The sequence below is a fragment of the Peromyscus eremicus genome, chromosome 10 (genome assembly GCF_949786415.1).
Source record: "Peromyscus eremicus chromosome 10, PerEre_H2_v1, whole genome shotgun sequence".
NCBI lineage: Eukaryota > Metazoa > Chordata > Mammalia > Rodentia > Cricetidae > Peromyscus > Peromyscus eremicus.
The window spans coordinates 22,735,203-22,757,354 of NC_081426.1; the positions used below are offsets into that span (position 1 = coordinate 22,735,203).

Here is a 22,152-nt window from a genome sequence, read left to right on the forward strand (position 1 = left end):
CATTAGGGGGAATCAGAGGCCCTCAAGTGACTGGGACGCAAGAGACAGCAAGGTGGCCGGAAGCGCCCCCGGTCCCCGGGAAAGAAGGGGAGGCCCGAGTGCAGGGCGTGCGCACATGGAGCAGGTGCCCAGTGAAGACGCGCGCAGCGCGCCCCCGTCCTTGGTCCCGTTTCCCGGGGAGGCGCGGGCCCTGGAGCGGAGCCTGCGCCGGCCCACCCCCCACCCGCGCCGTTCCGGGGCGTGTCCTCCGCCACCCCAGCTTCTATATATCGGCCTGCGCGCCCGGGCTGCCCAGATGCGAGCTAGCGCGGCTGCTGGACGCTGAGGACCTGCTGCTCGCTCCGCACATCCCGCAGCCTCGTCCCGCGTGCTCCGCTCCACTCCGCTCCGGTCCGCCGAGCCGCAGTCTCTCCGCCCGGCGCCATGCATCCCGCGCGCCCCGCGCTCTGGGCGGCTGCGCTCACCGCACTCACTCTGCTCCGCGGGCCGCCGGTGGCGCGAGCCGGCGCGGGCGCGGTGGGCGCGGGCCCCGTAGTGCGCTGCGAACCGTGCGACGCGCGCGCGCTAGCCCAGTGCGCGCCTCCGCCCACCACGCCCCCGTGCACGGAGCTGGTGCGAGAACCGGGCTGCGGCTGCTGCTTGACTTGCGCGCTGCGCGAAGGCGACGCGTGCGGCGTCTACACCGAGCGCTGCGGCAACAGCCTCCGCTGCCAGCCACGGCCCGGGGAGCAGTACCCGCTGAAGGCGCTGCTGAACGGGCGCGGGTTCTGCGCCAACGCCAGCGCCACCGGCAGCCTGAGCGCTTACCTGCCCTCCCAACCCGCTCCAGGTAAGCAGTTCGCACCACGTGCGCCGAGAGCACTCCCTGGGACCCGGCGCGGGTGGCGGGCAGGCAGAGCCTGTGGCTTCAGAGGCTTCACATGGCTCATCCAGAAGGTGTTAGTGGCGAGACCGGCCCTGGGAGGCGAAGGGGTCCCCGCGGCCATCGCTCCACTTGCTCGCTTCTCAAAGTGCAGCTTTCTTGTAAGTTGCAAAATGCTGTCCAGGAAAACCGGTAAATTTCCGTGGCAAGACAAAAGGATACCAAAGTAGACTGCCAGAGGACGGATCCTGGTCATTGGAGAGTCTCGCTGAGCGCAGATGCCTGGGTTTGGGCTCTGTAGCCCAACTGTGGACCTGAGTTTCCATTCTCCACAATTGGGAAGGCGTCTGTCTATCCCAGGGAAGCATGAGCATGGGAATCCGGGATCGGGTCAGGACCAGGAAGGTTTGTTGGTTGGCACTTGTCTTGAAAGATACTAACGTTTTTGCACGGGCTGATGGGCAAAGCAGTATTGTGTCCCCGTTTATCCAAAAACTAACGAGATGGAATTAGAGTCCTGGTGTCTTTAAGGTTGTGTAATCTAAAGTTCAAAAACTTCAGAACTGCTCAACATCACCAGGAGCTACAATAGGGTTTGAGCCCCGTTTGTCCCAGTAGGCACTATCCCGCGCCTGAGGGCTTCGGGGATCATGTCCCAGGTACGTAGGGTACGGGCAGTGCAGATCCAGGCGTCTGAAGCAGAGACTACCCAGGAATGTTCCGCCTTCATAATTCGATGCAGAATGAGTGGGGTGCAGCGGAAGCAGCCCCTGAAAGGAAAATCGCAAACGCTTGGCAGTTATCCTTCCTGGGGCTGGTCTTATCAAGCAGGCGGCCATTGTAAGGACATCGCGTTGTTCCCTTAGGAAGAAAAAGAAAGAAAGACAGACAGACTTAAATGGATTTGGCAGCTGTTGTTCGAAATGTCCAGCATTCTTAGCCAGTCTCAGCTTAGTTATGTGAGTCAAGTTCTTGCCCAGCACAGACGAAGGCTAGAATTCTCGGGTTTCCCCACATAAGGCGGGCAGATGGTGCGGAGCAAGCCCCTGGGACCACGGCTAGCTGGACCAACGGTCCCTTTATGATTGCTGTGGCTGCAGAGCTCACAATCCCAGGTACAGGCAGGTCCTGGTTTATTCATCCCTGAGAAGCACCGGATTCCTGGCAAAGACCCCAGTTGTTTCGCTGACTCAAGTCAAAAGCAAAATTAGGCTGTTTGCCTTGTGTGTCTTTGACTTCGAGTGCATTCAGTGGTATCCCAGAAGCGATCCTAAGAAATACCAACATTGCCATTTTGAGTTAGGCTTAACGACCACTGTTAGTAAGCGCTATAGTATAAATTGATGTGAGCTGTAATTGTAAAATAGTTCAGTGGCTTCTAATATCCATGGGGGTAGGGGAGGGAATGATAGTTCTGTGATACAATTCACAATTACCTTTTTAAGTTGAACCATATTCTCCCCTAATCAGCAGTCTAAGGTCAACAAACAAACAAACAAAGGGAGTTTAAGAAATTACTTCAGCTTCTTGGAAGACAAATACTTTTATTTACATATTAGCATTTCCTCTGTCCCTATACTTCCAAAAAGAAAAACCACTAAGATTAAAGCAAATTGAAACCAAGTCTCTGCCAGGTGCTGGTCTAGACCCTGGGAATTTGTGCTTGAGAAGGCACAGAATTCATTGAGAGCTTTGCAGATGGACTCTGGGAGCTATTTGGTAGGTGAGAAACTGAGGCCCGTGGGCAAGAGGGTCTCCCTGGGGTCCTGAAGGGCCGTTACTCTAAACAGTGGACTTTGCAGCCCTCTGGCAATTTCCAGAGAGTGAAGCATTTGCTTCTTTTGGCCTAGAGCCAGAGACTCGTGTCTTCCCCATGGGCAGGATGCCCCAGCCTGGCATTTCCTGAGAGGGAAAAAAAAAAAAAAAAGAGGCCAGCTGGAGCCCCGCACCTTGCACCCAGACAGTAAATTCGGAACTAGATTGGAGAGCCAACTGGACCTTCCTGCTAGGAGGGCTTTTAATTCATGGGAGCAAAGGAATTCTGTAGCCAAGACCTGAAGGTTGAACCTGAAGCTTTGGAGTTCAGAGCTGGGCATCGTCAGGGGCTGATCATCTGGCTTTGGATCCCCATGGGGCTCTTACTACAAGTTGGAGTGGCGAAGTCTGACTTCCTGTCTAGCCACAAATCTAGTCACATACATAAGATCCAAATTAATCTATTAGCCTTCCAGCACTGGGATCAGTTAGGACCCTCCCCTTAGCACCTTGGATTATGAGAGGCCCCTCCCAAAAGGAGTTTTCTTTTTAGCTCCCCTTCCTCTCTCCAAGGTAGTAAATGCACCTTGGCACCTAGTGGTCTAAGCTGTGGGCAGTACATTGGTGCTATCTGCATTCTGTGTGCTCACTGCTGAGGGCAATGGGAAAGGTTTGCCCAAGAAAGTGCCCCTCCCACCCAATACACAAAGTCTGTGTGGACCTTGAAACTGAAAGATATACAGGCACCTCAGAAATAAACCTCTCTCACATGCCCACAAGATTCTGCAGGTCCCTGAAGTGAGATACTTCACATGAAACTAGAGCTCACAGCAAACCTGAGTTTTGAATATTGGAATCCCAGGCCAGTGTGATGCTGCCACTGGGTGGGGATTTTTTTTTTTTTCACATTGTCCCACCCCCCAACAGCTGTACCCAGGGCTGAGAGGACCACATTTGGAATCTCCTGTGAGTTTTCTGATCAGCTCCATAGCAGCATTCCATGGTGCATGACTGCCCCCTGCCGGTGACAGGTGGAGCTGGCTGCTTTCTCATCTGTTGAAGGGCTTCATAAGCATCCACTGCCTTCACTTGGCGCTGCATAGTAAAACCACATGGCAGAGTAACTTTCTAACAGATGATTTCCTGAAGTAAAGCAGTCGGGGTACAACGGGTAGTATTCTAGAATGCTTTATCCAGTTGCCTTTTTCTTAACTTATTAAGAATTTTTGAATGACTTTGTCTTTTAGGTGTGACCTGGTTCTGAAAAGATTATTATTCCTTTGCCAATAATGATCATTTCCTTATCGCCATGTTCTTTTCCAGGAAACATCAGTGAATCTGAGGAGGACCACAGTGCTGGGAGTGTGGAAAGTCAGGCTGTCCCCAGCACACACCGAGTGACTGATTCCAAGTTCCATCCACTCCATGCGAAGATGGATGTCATCAAAAAAGGCCATGCCAGGGACAGCCAGCGTTACAAAGTTGACTATGAGTCACAGAGCACAGACACCCAGAACTTCTCCTCTGAGTCTAAGCGGGAGACAGAATATGTGAGACCTTTTCCTCTTGTTGGGAGGGGGGCACTCGAAAGAAACACCCCAAGACAGTCTTCATGTAGCAAGTCCCAGGGGTCCTAGCTGATGAATGGGCAGCTTCTCTCTTCCAGGCCCCACCTCCTATGTCAGAGACTCTTGGAAAGTTCAAGCTAAAGTGTACTAGTAAAGTGTGTGGTGGGCCCCGCAGTTAAGGAACAGACTTCCCATAAGACGGCTTGATTTTATTCGGTGGACTTCCCGAAGCCTACTGGCCTATTCTTAGATCACTTTCCACAAACTTAGTTGTACTCTTGAGAGAGCAGAAGACACGGAGTGATGGTTAGCGTCCTCCCAGGACCTTCTCGCTGACGCGAGCAGAATGTCCTAGAGAGGCATGTCACAGGTTCCTTCTGGGCTGGTCCTGTGGCCATTGGGAGATTGTCAAAACAATAATTGTGTCCTCAGGGTCCCTGCCGCAGAGAAATGGAAGACACCCTGAATCATCTGAAGTTCCTCAATGTGTTGAGTCCCAGAGGTGTCCACATCCCAAACTGTGACAAGAAGGGGTTCTATAAGAAGAAGCAGGTGAGTGGGGTCCCCAGGATGTTCTCTCCCTCCTTTCTCCATTGGCCCAGTGGGGAATCAGTCTCAGTTTGCAGGAGCCTCAACTGGTGTGGCCCCCTTCTGATACACGTATGCATCACCTAGTGGCGATATTTTAGGTAGCTTTCTAACTAGGTAGTTCACATGACTCTAGGAGACAGAAGTAAACAATGCTCACCACAGCATGTCCACATTCCAGTGTTTGTACAGTAGTCTGCATCAGGGAGCCTGAGCTCTACACTATCCACTGACCAGCTCAGCACACTTCCACTAAGGCGAGACCAGAGATGAGGCTGGACGTGAGATCTGAGAGATCCAGCCTGACAGCCACAAGACGAAGAAAGCTCAGCCGCACCTCCAGCTTCCCCAGAGAGGTTAGAGCACACACAGGCATGCATGGATGTACACCCCCACCTACACATGGGTGGCTCTTTAGGAGTCATGACCATCATAATTTTACCTCAGGCCAGCTGAACACTGGGTAACCACTTGGGTTACCAGCTTAAACACAGTGTCTCGGTTAGGGTTTTTATTGCTGTGAAAAGCATCATGACTAAACAATTGGTGGAGGAAAGGGTTTATTTCACTTACACCTTCATATCACGGTCCATCCCTGAAGAAAGTCACGGCAGGAACTGTAGCAAAGGCCATAGAGGAGTGCTGCTTACTAGCTTGCTCCCCATGGGTTGCTCAGCCTGCTCTCTTATAGCACCCAGGACTCCCTGCCAAAGGGTGGCCCTGTCCATGGAGCTAGGCCCTACCCCATCAATCATCCATCAAGAAAATGCACCACAGGCTCATCCACTTGTCAGTCTGGTGGGGACATTTTCTCAGCTGAGGTTCCCTCTTCCCAGATGACTGTAGCTTGTGTCAAGTGACGTAAAACTAGCCAATGCGTGTGGTACCAATGTGTGTGGTACCAATGCGTGTGGTATTCATGTCCTGTCTCCCCCTCCCACAGTGCCGCCCATCCAAAGGCAGAAAACGTGGCTTCTGCTGGTGCGTGGACAAGTACGGACAGCCCTTGCCTGGCTATGACACCAAGGGCAGAGATGACGTGCACTGCCTCAACGTGCAGAGCCAGTAGATACCACCTGCTGTGCCACGTAAGCCAAGGGTTTAGGTCCCGGGGCAGCTCCCTCTGAAAGTGGTTGAGAATCCGGAGAATTGCTAGGGGCAGCTATGGCCACCAGATGTCCAACCACCCCTCATCCTGGGCTTATTGGCCCAGGAGCTGCAGCCGGGCCCCAAAGAGAGGAAGACAAAGGGGACTGTTCAGGGAGAAGGAGGTCCCTACCCAACCACACACTCAAGGCCAGGGTCAGTGTGGCTTCAAAGATACCTATTCTAAATGACTTAAAATATACACTTTTTTTTTTTTTTTTTTTGGTTTTTGGTTTTTCAAGACAGTATTGCTCTGTGTAGCCCTGGCTGTCTTGGAACTCACTCTGTAGATCAGGCTGGCCTTGGACTCACAGCGGTCCATCTTCCTCTGCCTCCCCAGTGCTAGGATCAAAGGCATGTGCCACCACAGGCCCACACTCTTTCATATGCAAACACTGAAGATATTCTTTTTTTTTAAGTAAAACTCTAATCTACAGAAATTCTGTGGTTTGTCTTCATGGGGGAATGAAGCAATTATGAGAAAGAATAAATATGCTATGTTTTCTCAAGATAATATTAATAGACAGAAAAATATTCAGTTTTAGTTAAAAATTTTTCTCGTAAGTTGGAAAAATAATTCTAATTTGGGGGTAATACTTTTTAACAATGAAAGTATCTTACAGTGTTCTTTGATTGGTTGAGAAAGAATAGACTGAGGCCCCGCCCCTTTCTCACAGTGTCACACTGAGTGCTTGGGGGCTGAGTGAAAGGCTGAGTCCTTTGGATTTTAGAGGTAGTTATTTCAATGTATGTCTTACTCTTTTTTTTTTTAGTTGATGTGGAGCTCAAATACGCCTTATTTTGCACAAAAGACTGCCAACAACATGATCAGCAGCTGGCTACAGCCTTGACTTATATTTCTTTTTTGTGGTGAACTGATTAAAAACAAAAAAAACCAAAGTTTAGACAGATTTTTGAAATGCCTCTGGTTGTTTAAATAGTAAACTTGATCATCCTTCTACTCTCCGGTAGTCAACAAAAACGCAGTTTGAATTTTCCTGTTGCTTCCTATGAAAACACTCATGTACTCCAGGCCACGGATGCCCTCTCCCCGCTAACCCACCCCCCCAACACGGGGCTCCAGTGCTGCTGGCCCTCTGCCTTCCTGACTTGAGAGGTTCTGTTGCCGATATAGAAAAATCTTCTTTCCATTCCCTGTAAATGAGTGCAGGCACTATGGAGCATGGGGAAACCCCTAACCAAGTCACCAGGACATCTGGACACAGACTCCTGAGGCTCATGGCCCTTAGGATGTCATCTCTGAACCAAGGGCCTGGCCCATTATCTGCCAGTGACCTGATCTACTTGGGAACTGTGGGAGAGAATAGGTGAAATCTCTCTGATTAAAACTGACCAGGAATGTTCTAAGGCACTCTGGGAGCCCATAAAAAACGAGGACGAGGACCTTCCGTTGTCAGCAGATGGTCCCCAGGTGGGAGGAGCAGTGAGTGTCAGCCTCCACGTTCAGAGATGTCACAAATAATGGTACAGTTAGTTCTTCAGATGATTTCAAAAAAAAAACAGTGTTTTCTTGTCCAACTTCTCAAAATAAAATTTACTGTGGGGGAGGGGGGAGGGGAGGCACGGCAAGCTTTTTTTTTTTTTTAAGAAAAAAAAGGTTTATTTTCATCTTCCCCCTCCTTCCTATCTAAACAGGAAAGAGGAGTGGCTTGTTGGAGAGCCTGGCAAGACCACCTAGAGAATTACCCGTTGTTGATCTTAAGGTCCTTCTCAGACTTTCTTTATAATTCACGCATATATGCAGATAAAATACATTCGTAATTGTTAACAGTGTATACGACATAGCCCAAATATAATAGAATCTGTACTAGATAATCTTAGGTAAAACGTTAGAGATGCTAGGTGATGTAACCCCAGGCACGCCCCAGGACAGGAGCCCGTGTCTGGAGGCGGGGCTGCTCTCCCCAAGGCCAAGGCCAAGGAGGTCTGGCAACAGAGGGTGCGAGGAGACCGCACTGCATCCCACGGGGTGGACATGCGCTGTACAGAGCTTGTCTTGAGAGCTCAAAGGAATCTCAAGACATTCTGCCTGCCTATCAGCTTTCCTTTATTTTTTTAATTAAGTTTTTGGGGGAAAAATGTATTTTTGAAAAGTTTGTCTTGCAATGTATTTATAAATAGTAAATAAAGTTTTTATCATTTAAAAAAAATGCCCGGCTCCTTTTGTTTGCATCTGGGTCTTGAGTCACTGGTGAGATTACTCCATGAGGGCAGAATCTTCTAGACATAGTAGAAGATGTCATGGACATTACTAGACATAGCTGAGTCCATCTCCAACAAAAGAATCTCAGTGGGGCAGCTGCTGTGGCCTCTTCTCTGACATCCACGCAGCATCAGGCCACATACAGAGGAATATCTGGGTCCAGTAGGTTGTGTGGGTGGTTATTATGATCTAGACAGTTAAAGTAGGCTGTCTCCATGACAGTCTGGTCCTTGCCTCTCCAGTTTGGGCCTCAGGTCTTCAGAGCAGCTTCCCCAGGTACATGATGTGCATGGTAAGATGGGCACATCCTACACGTCACTAGCCTTTCTGCTGCTGGGTGCTTGAAGAAGGGAAGTGAATCGAATCCAGAAAAGGAGGAGAACCCCCAAAGGATGCTGGGAGGGCTCCTGGTACCTCAGTCCCTCTCTGGCTTTGGCACAACTGTCCCTTGCCAAAATAACTTCAAGTACATCCTGGGACCATAGCATCAAACCACATACAGTAATTGCCTGTTTAGAGTCATGTTTAAAGTCATCCAACAGACATCCTAAGTGTTCACAGAGTTGGACACAACAAACAAACAAAAAAATTGGTTCTATGAGTGTTTGGAGATCTGGGGGTGTACAGTATGACCACAGGGTGGGAACCAAGAAAAATCAGAGGGTAGTACCCTTGGAGTGCTGTGCTGATTGACACTTCAACAATGGACACTGAACTCACTTGGGGTGGAGGGGCAGCATACACTGGCCACCACGTGCCCTGAAGCCAGATCCAGAGTGCATCACCCTCATGTTTGAGCCTCTAGGAATCCAGGACAGAAACTTAGCAGGCCCTTTGGTGCCATGGCAGAGGTGTGAGCCACATGGTGATGCTTCTTCACAAACCCACTGGGCTAACCTACCTGGACCTACCAGTTCACATACCCTTCCTTGCCCTCACCCCTTCACCTCTGACCTTTCACCTGTCCATGCTTGTGATGGTCATTTCTTCATATCAACTTGACCAGGCCACGATGTGTACAAAGTTAACATCATTTCAAGTATATCTGTGAGTGTCTCCTGATGAGATGTGCACACTGACTCCCTGACACCCACCACCACCACCACCATCCACATTACACATTGTGCCATCTGCTCAGAGTCTGAATAAAACAAAAGGGGAGAATTCTTCCTTCCTACCTGGCATTTATCTTCTCTGACCGTTAAAGTGGAAATTACATCATTAAGTCACCAGTGTTCAAGTCTTCAGCCTCAGACTGATCACAGTACCAGCTTCCCTGGGGTAGATGTTGGGACTTCTCAGCCTTCCCTAGCACATGAACCAATTCTTCACAATGAATCTCCATTGACAGGTAGATGAGTGCATAGATGATGGATGGATGGATTGACAGATGGAATTCAAAGTCAGACAAATAGATGGTTGAAGAGTAAGTAAGTGCTGGGGACTATATAGAGAGATGGTTGTTAAGTGATAAATTGGTAGAGCTAAGGAGATGGCTTGGAGGCAGAACACTTGCCTTGTAAGTATGAGGCCCTGAGTTCATTTGCCATATAAAAGATAAAGAGCTAGAGAGACAGATGACAGATAGTTAAATGCCAACAGAAGATAGGTCATAGACAGATGTGTGTACCCTACCGGCTCTGGCTCTGTGGCAAGGTAATAATACTTGCCACAAGAGGCAATACTTGAGCAAGTCCTCTTTAAATGTTCTAAGCCCTTCAAGGACTCATGCCCGCCTGCTTTTCCTCTTGCTCTTTCTTTACCTGCTGCTTCTCCCAACCTCCCAGCTAGACACTCCTCTGACTCTGCCTTCTCCTCCGCTGCCCTCCAACCCTAGGAGTTAGCCATCACCAATCCTAAAGGTTGCTGTGCCCAGTGACCTTCACACATAGGGAAGTGGGAGATGTCTGGTTCCCTGGAGAAGAGGCAGTGAAGAAGCCTCAGCTTCCCTTTCAGACATCAGTAGGCAGGGCTGGAGGCAGCCTGAGTGGAATAATCTGACACGGAACGCTATGGAAAGATAGGAAGCAGCGAGAGGCCAGGAACATTCAGCACGGGGAGGGGCAAGCATCAGGCAAGATGGCTTCTGACAGGCCACCTGGGTCAGTTTCGAGAAATGGACAATGGAGGGATGGAGAAGACTGGAGCTGGGGCTGGGGCTGGGGCTTTGGCCTGGAAACTAGAGAGAGGGGCATGTGCTGCTGTCCAGCTGTGGATGGGGCTTTGGCCTGGAAACTAGAGGGAGGAGCATGTGCTGCTGACCAGCTGTGGCAAAGGTGGATGGTGACTCCAAGAGGGGGAGAAGGCTCGAGAACAAAAGCAATCCAAAAACTGCACATGGTGGCCCTGGGCACTTTGAAGCCTAAGGCAGGGGAATTGCTGTGACTTTTAGACCAGCCTGGGCTACACAGTAAGACCCTGTCTCAAAAGCACAAGAAGCCAGTGCCTACTTGTCTGTACCTGTGTTCCAGCTAGAGGAAACCTGGGCCTATTAATAAGTTGAAGAGTGTTAAGGAGAGAAGAGGCTGAGGACTCTGGGGAGAAAGAGATGGGCCGAGAGGGGAAGGGATCTCTAGTGTGACCCAGACAGGGGCCTGATGCTGCTTAATAATGGGGCCACACGATCAAAGCACATCTATCACGCTGTCTATCCCCAAAGCAGACTCAGAGTCAGGTGTGGGTGAAAGGTAAAGAGATCGCAGGAACAAAGATGAGGCTGGGACTCCACAGGGACAACAGGACTTGCAGGTAGAGTATTTATTCCAGATATGCATTTAAAAATAAACCGGATGCAAGTTTCCACATTTAGCTTTGATTACATAGTCAACATCTTAACTTTCCTGGCAAATGGGCATCAGACACAGATCTGTGGGATGCAGAGAGGAGATCCTTGGCTAACTTTCCTCCTTAAACCCACTGGAAAACTCTCTACCTCACATTGACTTGCGCATGTTCTAGGCAGTATCACTCTGCCCTTTCAAACCAGAAGAATGGACTTTGGAATAGCTGAGACGTAGTATTTACATATACGTGATGAGAAGTGCTTCATGATATATAAATTAATATAGCACAAGTAACTGTGTAGAAAAACGTAAACTTACAGTGAATAAATACGAACCAACACATACCATCAAGCAGTATGTGGAGTATAAAAAGTAGTTCCTGGATATATACATATACACATATATAAAATGGTGTGCTCCAGAGTATAAATATACTATATACTTAAATATTTGGTGTGAGAGAACATGTGTGGAAGTCTTCAGTTTTGTACATTGAAATACTGGTGGCAGTTGGGGTCCCCTCTGGTCTCCAGAGACCCAGGGATCTTCTTCCCACTCCATGGATAGACACACCAGCAGAGCCCCACTTCTCCATCCAGGGATGTCTCACACTGTAAAGACAGGAGCAAGGTCAGGAGCAGCAGGCAGTGGGAGCTCTGGCCACCCTGTCCCTGAGCGAGGCTGAGCACTGCACAGCCACCTACTAGCTAAGGCTCAGCAATGTCAATGCCCTTCTGGTGGTCATGACAAAATGGAGACACTTGCTGTGTGGCACGTGGGATAATGGTCTCACACATTTGTTCAATGGTACAGTGTTTTCACAATTATCTGCTTCATGGCCTTGATGGCAAAGGAGCCCAGCAATGGACCTCTTTGATTAACCACCTCAATCACTCAGCTGGACCTAGACCTCGGGTTTTCTGAGTGTAATCCCAGAACCTGAACTTCTCTGAGTCCTAAAGGATCCTTAAAATTAAGCCCTGACTTGTTGGATCCCATTTATTACTGGGCATAGCACAAAGCCGTACTGTATTTTACTACAGAGTTTGTTTTTATTTGTGGGAAGAGAGAAAGCGGGATGTCTGTCTCCTAAGTTGACCGTGTCCCTTTCCTCTAGTTGCAAGGAACTGAAACCTGAGTGTCAGCATTTGGAGCACCCATCTCTGTTGATCTGAGTGAAGATGCTCCTCCCTACTGGCTTCACTCTGTTGATCTGAGTGAAAGTAGTCCTCCCTACTAGCTCAGGGGCTCCTCACTCATCACACTAATGCTTAGCCCCCTCTACTGGCTGAAGTGTTCCTCATCCATCCCACACCTCTTTCTAAGGACTAGCTTCTCCCAACTGTGCAGGGAGGGATCTCACTTGGAAAAGCCATCCATGTTGTGTACTTGTGCCTAGAAATCATTTGATGTAAAAACTGTGAGGCTTTACTGAATGTGGAAGAGCAGAGCTAGCATACAAGAAGAAGCAGTAGCAAAGCCACCTACCTGTTTGCTGTGATAAAATCCATTCTTGTTGCAGTTTGGCAGATAAAATTTGTAGATTTCATCCCCTGCTTTCTGTTGAGCTGCGGACAACCTCTCTAGCACTTTATAGAGTTCTCGTCGGCAGGGCTCCTAGAAGAATCATTTTATATTAGCATGAATACAAGAAAAGAGATTTATCATTTTAGACATTTAGACTGGGACATCTAGGGATATGGGTCAAACATATGCTGTCCCCAGGTATTTTTTCCCATCTGTGAGTGGGACAAGTTGGTCTCAGGCTTGAGCTGTGTGGGTAAAGGATGGGAACTCCATCCACATCCTCACTGGGTGGCATTTTTTTTAAAGACTTGATTAGTGACATCCTGGTAAGAACCTAGCCAATGGTATACAATGCTTCCCAACCCCTGCCATCTGCTGAGTAATTTGGGCACCTGCACTCTAGTGGGAATGACAGTGGGCTCAATCTCTGTATGTGGAATTTAGCATCAGAAATATCTAGATTTTCGAACAACTGTCCTTGCAATTAACATATGCCACGTTGATTGTGGAGCAAGGCACTCATCTGGATAGCTTGAGATCAGAATGAGATTTCTTATTCTTTCCATAATTTCCGGATGAAATTCTAAAGTGTCCCTAAAAATTCTTTCGCTTCATTGAGTGTACTTTTTTAAAGGCCTCTGTAATTTATCTCTAATTTTGGTTCTCTGTCGCCCCCAAGTGATCAAATTAAAACCAGCCATTAAACTAGAGAAGTTCTTCCTGGATTGAGAATTGGAGGCTGGAAAAACTGTGGGGCTGGACGGTGGCAACAATTGCTGAATGCACTTAGGGACAAAGAAACTTAAACTGAAAATGGCCAATTTTATGCTCTGTGTATTTTGCCATATTTTTTTAAGGAGGCAAAAATACAGCAGGAATGGGAGTAGTTGTTCCTCTATGCTCAGCTTCAGTATGCTCAGTGCCTTTCAGAAATTCTCTAGACCAACATCTTCACTTAGAGATAAGCCTAAGGGTCTACGTGGAGGGTCTCACCTTCCATTTCTTGAGGTTAGCGATCTCTCGGGCCCGGATGCTGTTGTAGTTGCTGATGGCGTTCCACAGGATGGGCCGGTCCTCACTGGAGGGGGCCATCAAGTGGAAGCTCTCCAGTAGCTGCTCCTCTGTCATCTCTGGGCTCTCGGGAAGCTCATCCTCAGGGGCTACAGTAGCCTTTGCCTCTGCAAAGCAAGCACCACAAATCCATGAGGCCCTGGAGGGATCGTTCCTGTGCCCGGTCACTACTTCTCCTTAGAACCAATCTAGAATGGCCCTGGTGAAATCGGATTTTTCACCAACGGCTTTTGGCAACAATTATGACCAAATAGCAATACTAATTCTTTTCTGGGAAAATAGTATATGTCAGGAAGAGGCAGGGCAGGGAAGCCCCAGGGCAGAGGGAGCATCATGCACAATTTGGTGAGGGAAGAGCAAGAATATAACCCTGAAGAAGCCAAGGACTAGGGTCAATTCCTGAGCCCACTAGTGATGAGACTCGACCCCTTGGCTCTCCTGGGAATCCTGCCTTCCCACACACTGTCACCTCTGTGCATCCCCTCACAGAGGAGGACATCATTAAACACCTTGCAGACAGAGCCTGGAAAGGCTCACGGGGAGAAACAATGGAGGAGTCACACCCCGCTGCTGGGGGGGAGGGGGAGGCGGGTGTCCCTTTCAGAGGACCTCCGGGGTAGCTCTAATTTCATTTACTCCAAAGGGTCACATGCTTGCAGTACAGCTTCCCGTCAGAGTATGGAACCACGGGGCTCCTCCACACCCACACAGGACGTGCATGTAGCCCAGATGGGGAGATAGGGGGCTGGAGCAGAGGAAGAGGCATTTCCCAAGCTTCCTACTACAAACAAACCAGTGCTTAAATTCAGGAAAGAACCTGATTGTCAGATTCCTAGCAGACAACATACACATCAAACACTGTTTGTCTATAGCAATGAATGGAAGCGAAGGTTCGGGCCTAAATTTTCACATTATGTTCTGTAAACATCTGGGAAGCACATACTGCGTGGCAGGATATATGCTACAAAGGACATTGCAAACCCCCTGGGGGGCAGCGGGAAGGCTTCCATCCTAAACCTTCCTGGACCCTTGAGCCACTGACCTGCCAAGGGCAGGACCCCCGGGGGAGGCGTTATGTGCTTGGGCCAGCACCCCACCCTCCTGGCAGCTCCATCGCTCCCTTCACCCCACTGAGACACCAAGTACTACCAGTCTGTGAACGCTCTTCCCAGCTCTCCACTAAGCACTGGGCACTTGGACCACCCTTCCTGGGATACAACCCCCGCCCCCCCCCCGACACACACACACATACACACACACCCCACAAGACCAAGCAACGATGGGCCTTAGTGGGTGATTTGTTTGCCCATCACAGCTGGAAGCTTTTAGTGGGCCTAGAGTGTCTTTGTCCCACCCACTATCGGCTCGGGATAGGCCTCTGGTGGCCTAGGCAGGATGTGTGTGTCCCAGCCAAGAGATCTAGAGGGAGAGAGGGGTTGCAGTACCTTCGAGCTCGGAGCTGGACAAGGTTCTCGTGGCGGGGGCAGCAGGCTCTGGTACACAGGCTCCCTGGCCGCGGGTGAGGGCATGCAGGGGACGAGGTTCCCCTGGCAGGGCACGGCAGCTGAGTCCCTGGGCGCAGCGAGCCGTGGCCACACCGCAGGCGGCACCCAGTGGCAAGGCACATGTCGGGCAGCAGCCACAACCGGCAGGCCGGGAAATCTCGGGGCACGAAGCGGGCACGGGGGGACAGAGCCCCAGGCTCTCAGCAGTGCAGGGCGCACAGCGCCATGGCTGGGGGGCTCCAGTGGCCACGCCAACTTGGAAGGCTAGGAGGATCAGGAACCGCCAAGGAACAACAGCGAGGAACTCAGGCATCGCAACCCCAGCGCAGCCGGCAGTGGATGAGACCTCGTAGGCAGGCAGCAGTGGCTGGGTGCTCACAACTCTCTGGGCAGGTGGTAGTGACAACGGTGGTCACAGCTCTCTGGGCAGATGGCCGTGTGCGGTGTTCACTGCTCGCTGGTTGTGTGGTGGCAGGCAGTGGACGATGCTGGCTGGTTGTAGCCAGAGCCTTATGAAGGGCTGGCTCAGAGGCACAGGTTAATGATTGTCGGGGCAGCGTGCTAGGATCCCAGTGTTCAAAATAAGTTTGTTTTGCTTGTGAGCTCTGCGCAAACCGTGGGTGGAGGGGGGCGGGGGTGGGGGGGAAGGGATCAAGTTTCCTACTATGTTTGTCCTGTTGTGATGAACTAGGACAGGAGCTGAAGTCCAATTCTAACAGCAAGATGGTAGCCAGATGGGGGAGGGCACTTGTTTTTGTTCAAGGGGCATCAAAGACCTAGCCGACCAGGCCCTTCAAGTGGACTCAGGGCGAGCCTAAGAGACTAAGGAAAGACAGGTTAGGCCAAGAAGGCTTCAGGCCCCAAAGTGGGGGACAGAAGTGGGATTCTCCCTAACAAAGCCCATGGTTGTGTCTCCTTCCTCCCGGAGAAGCCCCTAGCCAGCAAGGGAAGAAATCCATAGTTCAACCTCAGGACTATCACGGCTTCAACTCCAAAAGCACAATGGCCCCTCCAAAGAGGAGAGAGGCCCAGGGCCTCAGGAACCTGTTCTGTATGGCTGTGAAGTCAGACCCAAGCTACCTCTAACTGTCTAACATTCTAGCTTGGATGAGATTCTTATCCGTGATCAAGTATGACAGCTTTCTCTGACCCATTTTTCATCCTTTTATACTACAAGGAAAACTTAGAAACCTTTAAGGACGATCAGAAATGGGACACACCCTGGAAGCTCCCCCAAACCTCCCAGAGTAAACTGATCAGCACCCCCCTTGCCTCTGAGAGTCTTCTGGGTACCAGTTCTAGATTTCACCTCCCACCCACCTTCACCTCTGCCTCCCGACGGCAGATGCTAACTCAGAACAACCAGCCTCTAGCGATGGTTTGGATCTTCTTGTTTGCCCTCCATGGTTCGGAGTGGGGTGGAATTCTGAAAACTACCCAAGTGTTCCACCACCGCTCACATACTAGTCCAGCCCTTCAGGGTCTTTAAGAGTGGTATTTCAGACCTGAGGCCTTGGAGACCTCAACGTTAGCCCCTGGCTCAAGAGAAGGACATTGAAGACAAAGATTGCAGGAGAGATTTCAGGTCAAGGTCACAGAGACTGCTCTGGAACATCCTGGACAGAAACTCACATCCCTGTTACCCAGAAGTTCATGACTGCTCCCTGTGTTTGAGCCTTGGGGAAATGGCTTTCTGGGTGATTTGACTAATGCACTCTAAACACACATACACTGATGCATAGCAGTCATTCTTCCATTCAAAGGAACCAGTGCAGGTGCCCTGCTACGGAGCAGGTATGAGGGGAGATGTCAACGGAGACTGACTGGCTCATGAATTCTAAGTACAGCCAAAGCCCTGACAGATAAAGGAGTACAACACCAAGGGCCAGAAAGATGGGCCCGTGGGTCACAGTGAGCAGCAGAACCCTCGACAAGAGAGAGGACTCAGGGGGCAGGAGTTGAGGAATGGGGAGGACTATGCCAGGTAAAGGGGCTGAGGGAGAGTCCCTGGAGGGGTGGAGGATTTCGGAACTCAACTCCACCACACAGCAATAGGCAACAGGCACAGGCTGATCGTTCACATCCAACCACAGAAACACCCTTCTTGACTCCGCAGAGAGGGACAGGGGAGGTGGACCAGCTTCTGGTGCTGTCACTGCACTGCCTGTGGACATCACTGAAGGAGCTGGCTGGGAAGACGAAGGGAGTCTGAAAGCCCAGGCGCCAGAGGACTGTGCAAGCCCGTGGCTACAGATGATGAGAGCTCACTCTAAAGCTGTCCCACACACAGCCTAAATGTCCACAGTCAGACAGACAATTCTGTTTCCTAACGGGAAACCTTCCCGACAAAGGCATTCTTCAATGAAGGAAAACCTCCATACTAAGAAACGTTGGGAGGGGAGGACATAGGCCCACTGCCAGTGCACAGGAGCAGCTGTGACCCTCAATGTATTGAATGTCTTGAGAAGAGTGCAGAACAATGGGCAGGATGACTACCGGGGCAGGGCATGATTTAGGAGCCCGAGGACACGTTGGTTTTTCCTATGACCTTCCTTAGCCTTCTGAATCCGTACCATGTGCTTATGCTATATAAAGTACAATCGCACTGGGCTGCAGATATACATAGGTGAGGGACAGAAGGCTTCCCCGATAGGCACAAGGCCCTGTGTTCGATTCCCCAGGCCTGAAAGAAAGAATACGGAATTACCCCGCTACCCATCCCCCGGCTCCCTGGCCTCATAAAAGTGACTGAACTTTGCAAAGCCGGCTTTTGATCAACTTGGACGGTCGCGAAGAAACGCTGCTGGATCAACATCTGCCATAGCAACTGGAGTAAGATCAGGCGACAAGCCTCCTCCCAGACACTCACCATCTCATGAGTGTGTCTCTCACGACTTTTATCAACATCTGCTGTAGCAACTGGAGTAAGATCAGGCGACAAGCCTCCTCCCAGACACTCACCATCTCATGAGTGTGTCTCTCACGACTTTTATCAACATCTGCCATAGCAACTGGAGTAAGATCAGGCGACAAGCCTCCTCCCAGACACTCACCATCTCATGAGTGTGTCTCTCACGACTTTTGTTTACTTGTCAATTTATTTATTTGAAACAGGATCTCACTACACGGTCTAGACTGGACCCAAACACATAGCAATCCTCCTGCCTTAGCTTCCTGGATACTAGGATCACAATAGTGTGCTCCCATGCCCAACTATGCCTTTTTTCCCCCCTCTGACAAAGGTGCCCCAAGGTCAGTACCTTGTTAAGAAATTGATCAAATGATTCCCATTTTAAAACATTTTTATTTTAAATAAACATTCATTTTTAAAAAGGGTTTATTTATGATTGTGTGTATGGCAGAAGGGTCTGTTTGCATGTGAGTGCAGGTGCCCCTGGAGTCCAGAAGAGGGTTTCAGATCCCCCTGGAGTTCCAGGTGGTTGTGAGCCACCCGACATGGGGGCTGGGAACTGAATTCAGGTCCTCTACACGAACAGTACACCATATCTCTCCAGCCCCTAACATTTCATTGTAAGTTATTTTAATGAGTAGCTTGAATGTAAGTCCCTAAATAATTTTACTTCTGGAAGGGGAATTTGTGCTCTGAAGTTTCCCTTTGACTGCCTCAACTTGTAATCACTGTCCTCCCTTGAAATGTTTCCTTAATGAAACACAGGGAAGGCAAAACACTGACAAATATTTGGGACTGTGTGCCAGGCAGGAGCCACGGCCCTAATAGTTTACTCTGCTGTGTACTTGCCCAGCACGCATTCAGTTGTCCCATCATCGCTGCTCTTGTACACAGTGGCTCTTCTTTCTCTCCAATGATCGATTTCCCAAATGTTTCCATTGCTTAGCTCACAGGCACACACACCAAACAGCCACCAAATGCCACTTTGACTCCCAACTCTGTCAACACAAAGGAAGCCAGCTCCCCATCCCACCCCCAGGCCCATGTGGACAGCCAGTTTCACTGGCCTGTGCTGCGTGGGGTAGGGTGACTAGCCCTTCTCCTGAGTCACAGCCTGACTCAGCCACCTCTCTTGCCTAGCTCTAATCCTGAACCTGGGAAACCCGCTCATTTTCCAATGAGATGCCCCCCCCCCTCACTTGTTCACTGTGAACCACTCAATTTCATTTCCACACTCTAGCTCTGCGTTTTCACACTGGAATTTCCATTGTCCCGTTAACCTTATGTCTTTGTCCACAGTGTTTCGCCTCCCCCCAGAAGCTGTCTTTCAAGACTCCGGTGGCTTCACATGGCAGATGACCAACCCTTCCTCCCTGTTAGAATTCCTAGCCACTCCTCCAGCTACATGACCTACCGCACAAGATGCTTAGTCATCCTAGGGCTTTACATCCTACGTGATCCGTGCACTGCAGGATCACCCTGTGTGATCACGTAATCTGTGGGCAATGGGGTCCCATAATCTATGCACATGTGTTGCGTAGCTACGTAAGCCATATGCGCATGTGGGGGAGGGGCCCTATAAAAGCGGGTTCCACCTATTCCTCCCCCCTTTTCCTGCATGGTCATCCCATAGGCCTATGCACACCCCTTCCGTTCCCTTCCCTTAATAAATTCTTATAGTGGGTTTTGTTGTGCCTCATGGCTTTTCTCAAACGGTAAACAGCACCGCTTAATAAATAACCCTCCCAGCTTCTTAGATGTCTGTTCCCTGAGCTTCTCTGTCTGCAGGCCTTTCCTCACCACACAGTAGAGCAGAGAGAACTGTCCTCTGGGTGAGGAGGACAGAGTTGGGCATAGGAAGGAGGGGTGAGAGGACATCCCAAACAGAGTCACAATCTAGCATGCTCACAGCCCAGCAAGCTGGCAGTCTCTGGAGGGCTCCTAAGTTCATCCTGTGCTCCTGTGGCAGGAAGGAAGAGAGTGTCCAGGATATCTGGATACTTCAAGGACAAGGTGATGCCACTGCTGGTCTGGTAGGGGAAAGCGAGATCCTCCGAGCTGTGAAGGTTGGGGTGCCGTGACAGGGAGAGGTAGCAGAAGGTGAGAGAACCCACCAAGCTCAGTGTGCCCAGAGAAGAGCCAACAGTTCTCTCTGCCTGAAAGCATAGGATACCCAGGGGTCTAAGCATGCTGACCGTGAGAAAGCCTTAAGAAGGGTGGAAAAACTTGAATTTGGAGTAATCACCAGGGACGTGATGGTGTCCTATAAGCAATCATTCCTTCCAAGATCTAAGATTCTTGAATGGCAGGCTGGGAGCAACCAGGCTACCAGAACTGGAGAACAATGTTTTGGTTTGGGTTTGGGTTTCTAGTGTTGTCATTGTTCTCATTGTTTTGTTTCATTGGGCCAGAGTCTCACATTGTTCAGGCTGTCCTTGAACTTACTATACAGCCATCTCTGGCCTGAAGCTCCTGATCCTCCTGCCACCACCTCCCAAGTGCTGTGATTGCAAGCAGGTGCCACCCTGCCTGTCCAGTGTCTTGCGGGTGCTTATTACAAACAGCTGGTGCCAAGAGGGGGCGCTCAGGTGCCAGCAGGTCTCAGTATGAGCAGCTAGGGTGAAGCTCCCACTTTATCCAAATCAAAGCCTGTGTATTTCCTGTACACACAGGCACTCCCTCCTGCTCTGTTTTTGTAAATTCAGCGTGCTACAGTGGAAAGGTATTAAGAAAAGTCGACAGAGACATTTGCACGGCAATCCCAGTCCGTACTCCAGAGGGCGCTGTGTGAACGGCCACACTCAGCATCTCCCTCAATGATCTTCACACCTCTGCCTTTTTGTTTTGACAACTTCTGCAACACTGTGGAATATCACACGTGAAAACCTCAGCTCTGACAGTTTCATTAGCACCAGAAGAGGGAGGTCATATGGGAGCAAAAGTCTGCATTTTCACCTCGGATTTCCTCTCCCCCAGTGCATCACACACAAGGCTGTAAGGAGGAGCTGAAGGGACCCTTGGCAATATGGCTGCTAAATAAATGTGAGCTGATAGCTCCCTGAGCTGCCTGCAGGCTCCTTCGGCTGCCGCTGACAGAAGCCGTGGGGCCTGGAGATGATGAAAGCATGAGAGGCCTTCCATCCATCACACGCTGTTCCCAGTCCTGCCTTCATGCCGGGTGCTGCTTACACACAGGCAGCTACAGAGTTAGGCAATCTGGGGAAATGATACAAGAGTCAAGGGCAAAGGGGGAACTTTCAAAGGGGAAAAGTGCCGCAATCCAGGGGAAACCTCCACAGAGAGGTTGTTTTGAACCTGAGGGGAAAACACAAAAAGATGTTCTGCCCACAGTCCATGATCAACACGGGGATGATGTAAACCCAGGCAAAGGCCTGGCCTGCTGCCCTTACCTCCTGGACAGATGAAAGGCACCGCTGTGCGGTCTGGAAGAAAGGTTGGGTGAGGGGAATAGCTCACCCCTATACTCCCTAAGCACAGAGGGAGAGGAACAGGCCTAGGACCAGCATTCAGGGACTTTGTCAAAAGACCTCAACTCAGTCTTGGGATTGACATCCCCTTCCCCAGTAAAGTTGAGGGTGTGTTAAGATTAGTTTAAGAGAGCAATATTAAGTGCCAGGCACAAGGATAGGATACAAACAATCTTCCATCGTCCTTCTCTTCCTGGGGACAGGCACCCCTGATCACTCACATCTGTAATGTATGGAGCTCTAAGCAGCATAAAGCCACCAGGAGCTGGATAGCAAGGCCAGCCCCGAAGCCTGGTTTCCAGGGATGTGCCCGTCACTCTATTTTAACACGTGTCCAGGGCTCTGATACGTGCTCACATTCAGAGCCAGCAGCTCACAAAGCCCTCTGATCCCACTCTCCCTTAAAGCCATCCCTTTAGGGGTGGGAGGAGTGGAGTTTTCAAAGATGATGGATGTGTTTGGTAAGAAACAAACAACCCCCAACCCGAACAACGGCTAAGGTTGGGTGTTGGGAGGGGATGGAAACAAATAGCATGCCCTCCCTATGTGAGGATCCTAGCCTGTAGGGTACTCGTATCTGGAAGAAAATTCTAAAAAAGCATAAAGGAGACACAGTGATGAGAAGGACTGACTGTGGGCAGAAGGACACACAGCTCTTGGAAAAGGGTATAAAGCTCATTTTTCCTACTTTCAAATCCATCATAGTTTTTTTCTCTCTTTGAGA

The 22,152-nt window shown here is 50.1% G+C and overlaps 2 protein-coding genes across 3 annotated transcripts; one reads left to right on the top strand and one right to left on the bottom strand.

Moving 5' to 3' along the window:
• The first annotated feature begins 300 nt into the window (after positions 1-300).
• Positions 301-6,830, top strand: Igfbp3 (insulin like growth factor binding protein 3). Its single transcript, XM_059275002.1, has 5 exons — positions 301-829; positions 3,941-4,167; positions 4,618-4,737; positions 5,717-5,861; positions 6,693-6,830. The coding sequence occupies exons 1-4, from the start codon at positions 424-426 to the stop codon at positions 5,840-5,842; spliced, it is 879 nt and encodes a 292-aa protein (XP_059130985.1). The 5' UTR covers positions 301-423; the 3' UTR covers positions 5,843-5,861; positions 6,693-6,830.
• Positions 6,831-10,990: 4,160 nt separating this feature from the next.
• Positions 10,991-15,352, bottom strand: Igfbp1 (insulin like growth factor binding protein 1). Of its 2 annotated transcripts, none has more exons than XM_059275613.1 (4): positions 14,985-15,352; positions 13,447-13,613; positions 12,415-12,543; positions 10,991-11,537 (listed from the first exon to the last, which is right to left on the bottom strand). In XM_059275613.1, exons 1-4 carry the CDS (start codon positions 15,340-15,342, stop codon positions 11,406-11,408), a joined length of 786 nt encoding a protein of 261 aa, XP_059131596.1. In that variant the 5' UTR covers positions 15,343-15,352; the 3' UTR covers positions 10,991-11,405. The 2 variants fall into 2 exon arrangements, with proteins under 2 accessions (XP_059131596.1, XP_059131595.1); XM_059275612.1 differs by having other exon boundaries at positions 13,447-13,631; positions 14,970-15,352.
• Positions 15,353-22,152: the final 6,800 nt, after the last annotated feature.

Excerpts from the sequence above, each read along its gene's own strand:
- Igfbp1 (XM_059275612.1), bottom strand. The coding sequence starts at position 15,342 with ATGCCTGAGTTCCTCGCTGTTGTTCCTTGGCGGTTCCTGATCCTCCTA. Across the intron at positions 13,632-14,969 it reads GTCCAGCTCCGAGCTCGAAG|AGGCAAAGGCTACTGTAGCC; the intron begins GTACTGCAACCC and ends CTTGCTTTGCAG. Across the intron at positions 12,544-13,446 it reads CTAACCTCAAGAAATGGAAG|GAGCCCTGCCGACGAGAACT; the intron begins GTGAGACCCTCC and ends TGATTCTTCTAG.
- Igfbp3 (XM_059275002.1), top strand. The coding sequence starts at position 424 with ATGCATCCCGCGCGCCCCGCGCTCTGGGCGGCTGCGCTCACCGCACTC. Across the intron at positions 4,168-4,617 it reads CTAAGCGGGAGACAGAATAT|GGTCCCTGCCGCAGAGAAAT; the intron begins GTGAGACCTTTT and ends TTGTGTCCTCAG. Across the intron at positions 4,738-5,716 it reads GGTTCTATAAGAAGAAGCAG|TGCCGCCCATCCAAAGGCAG; the intron begins GTGAGTGGGGTC and ends CCCCTCCCACAG.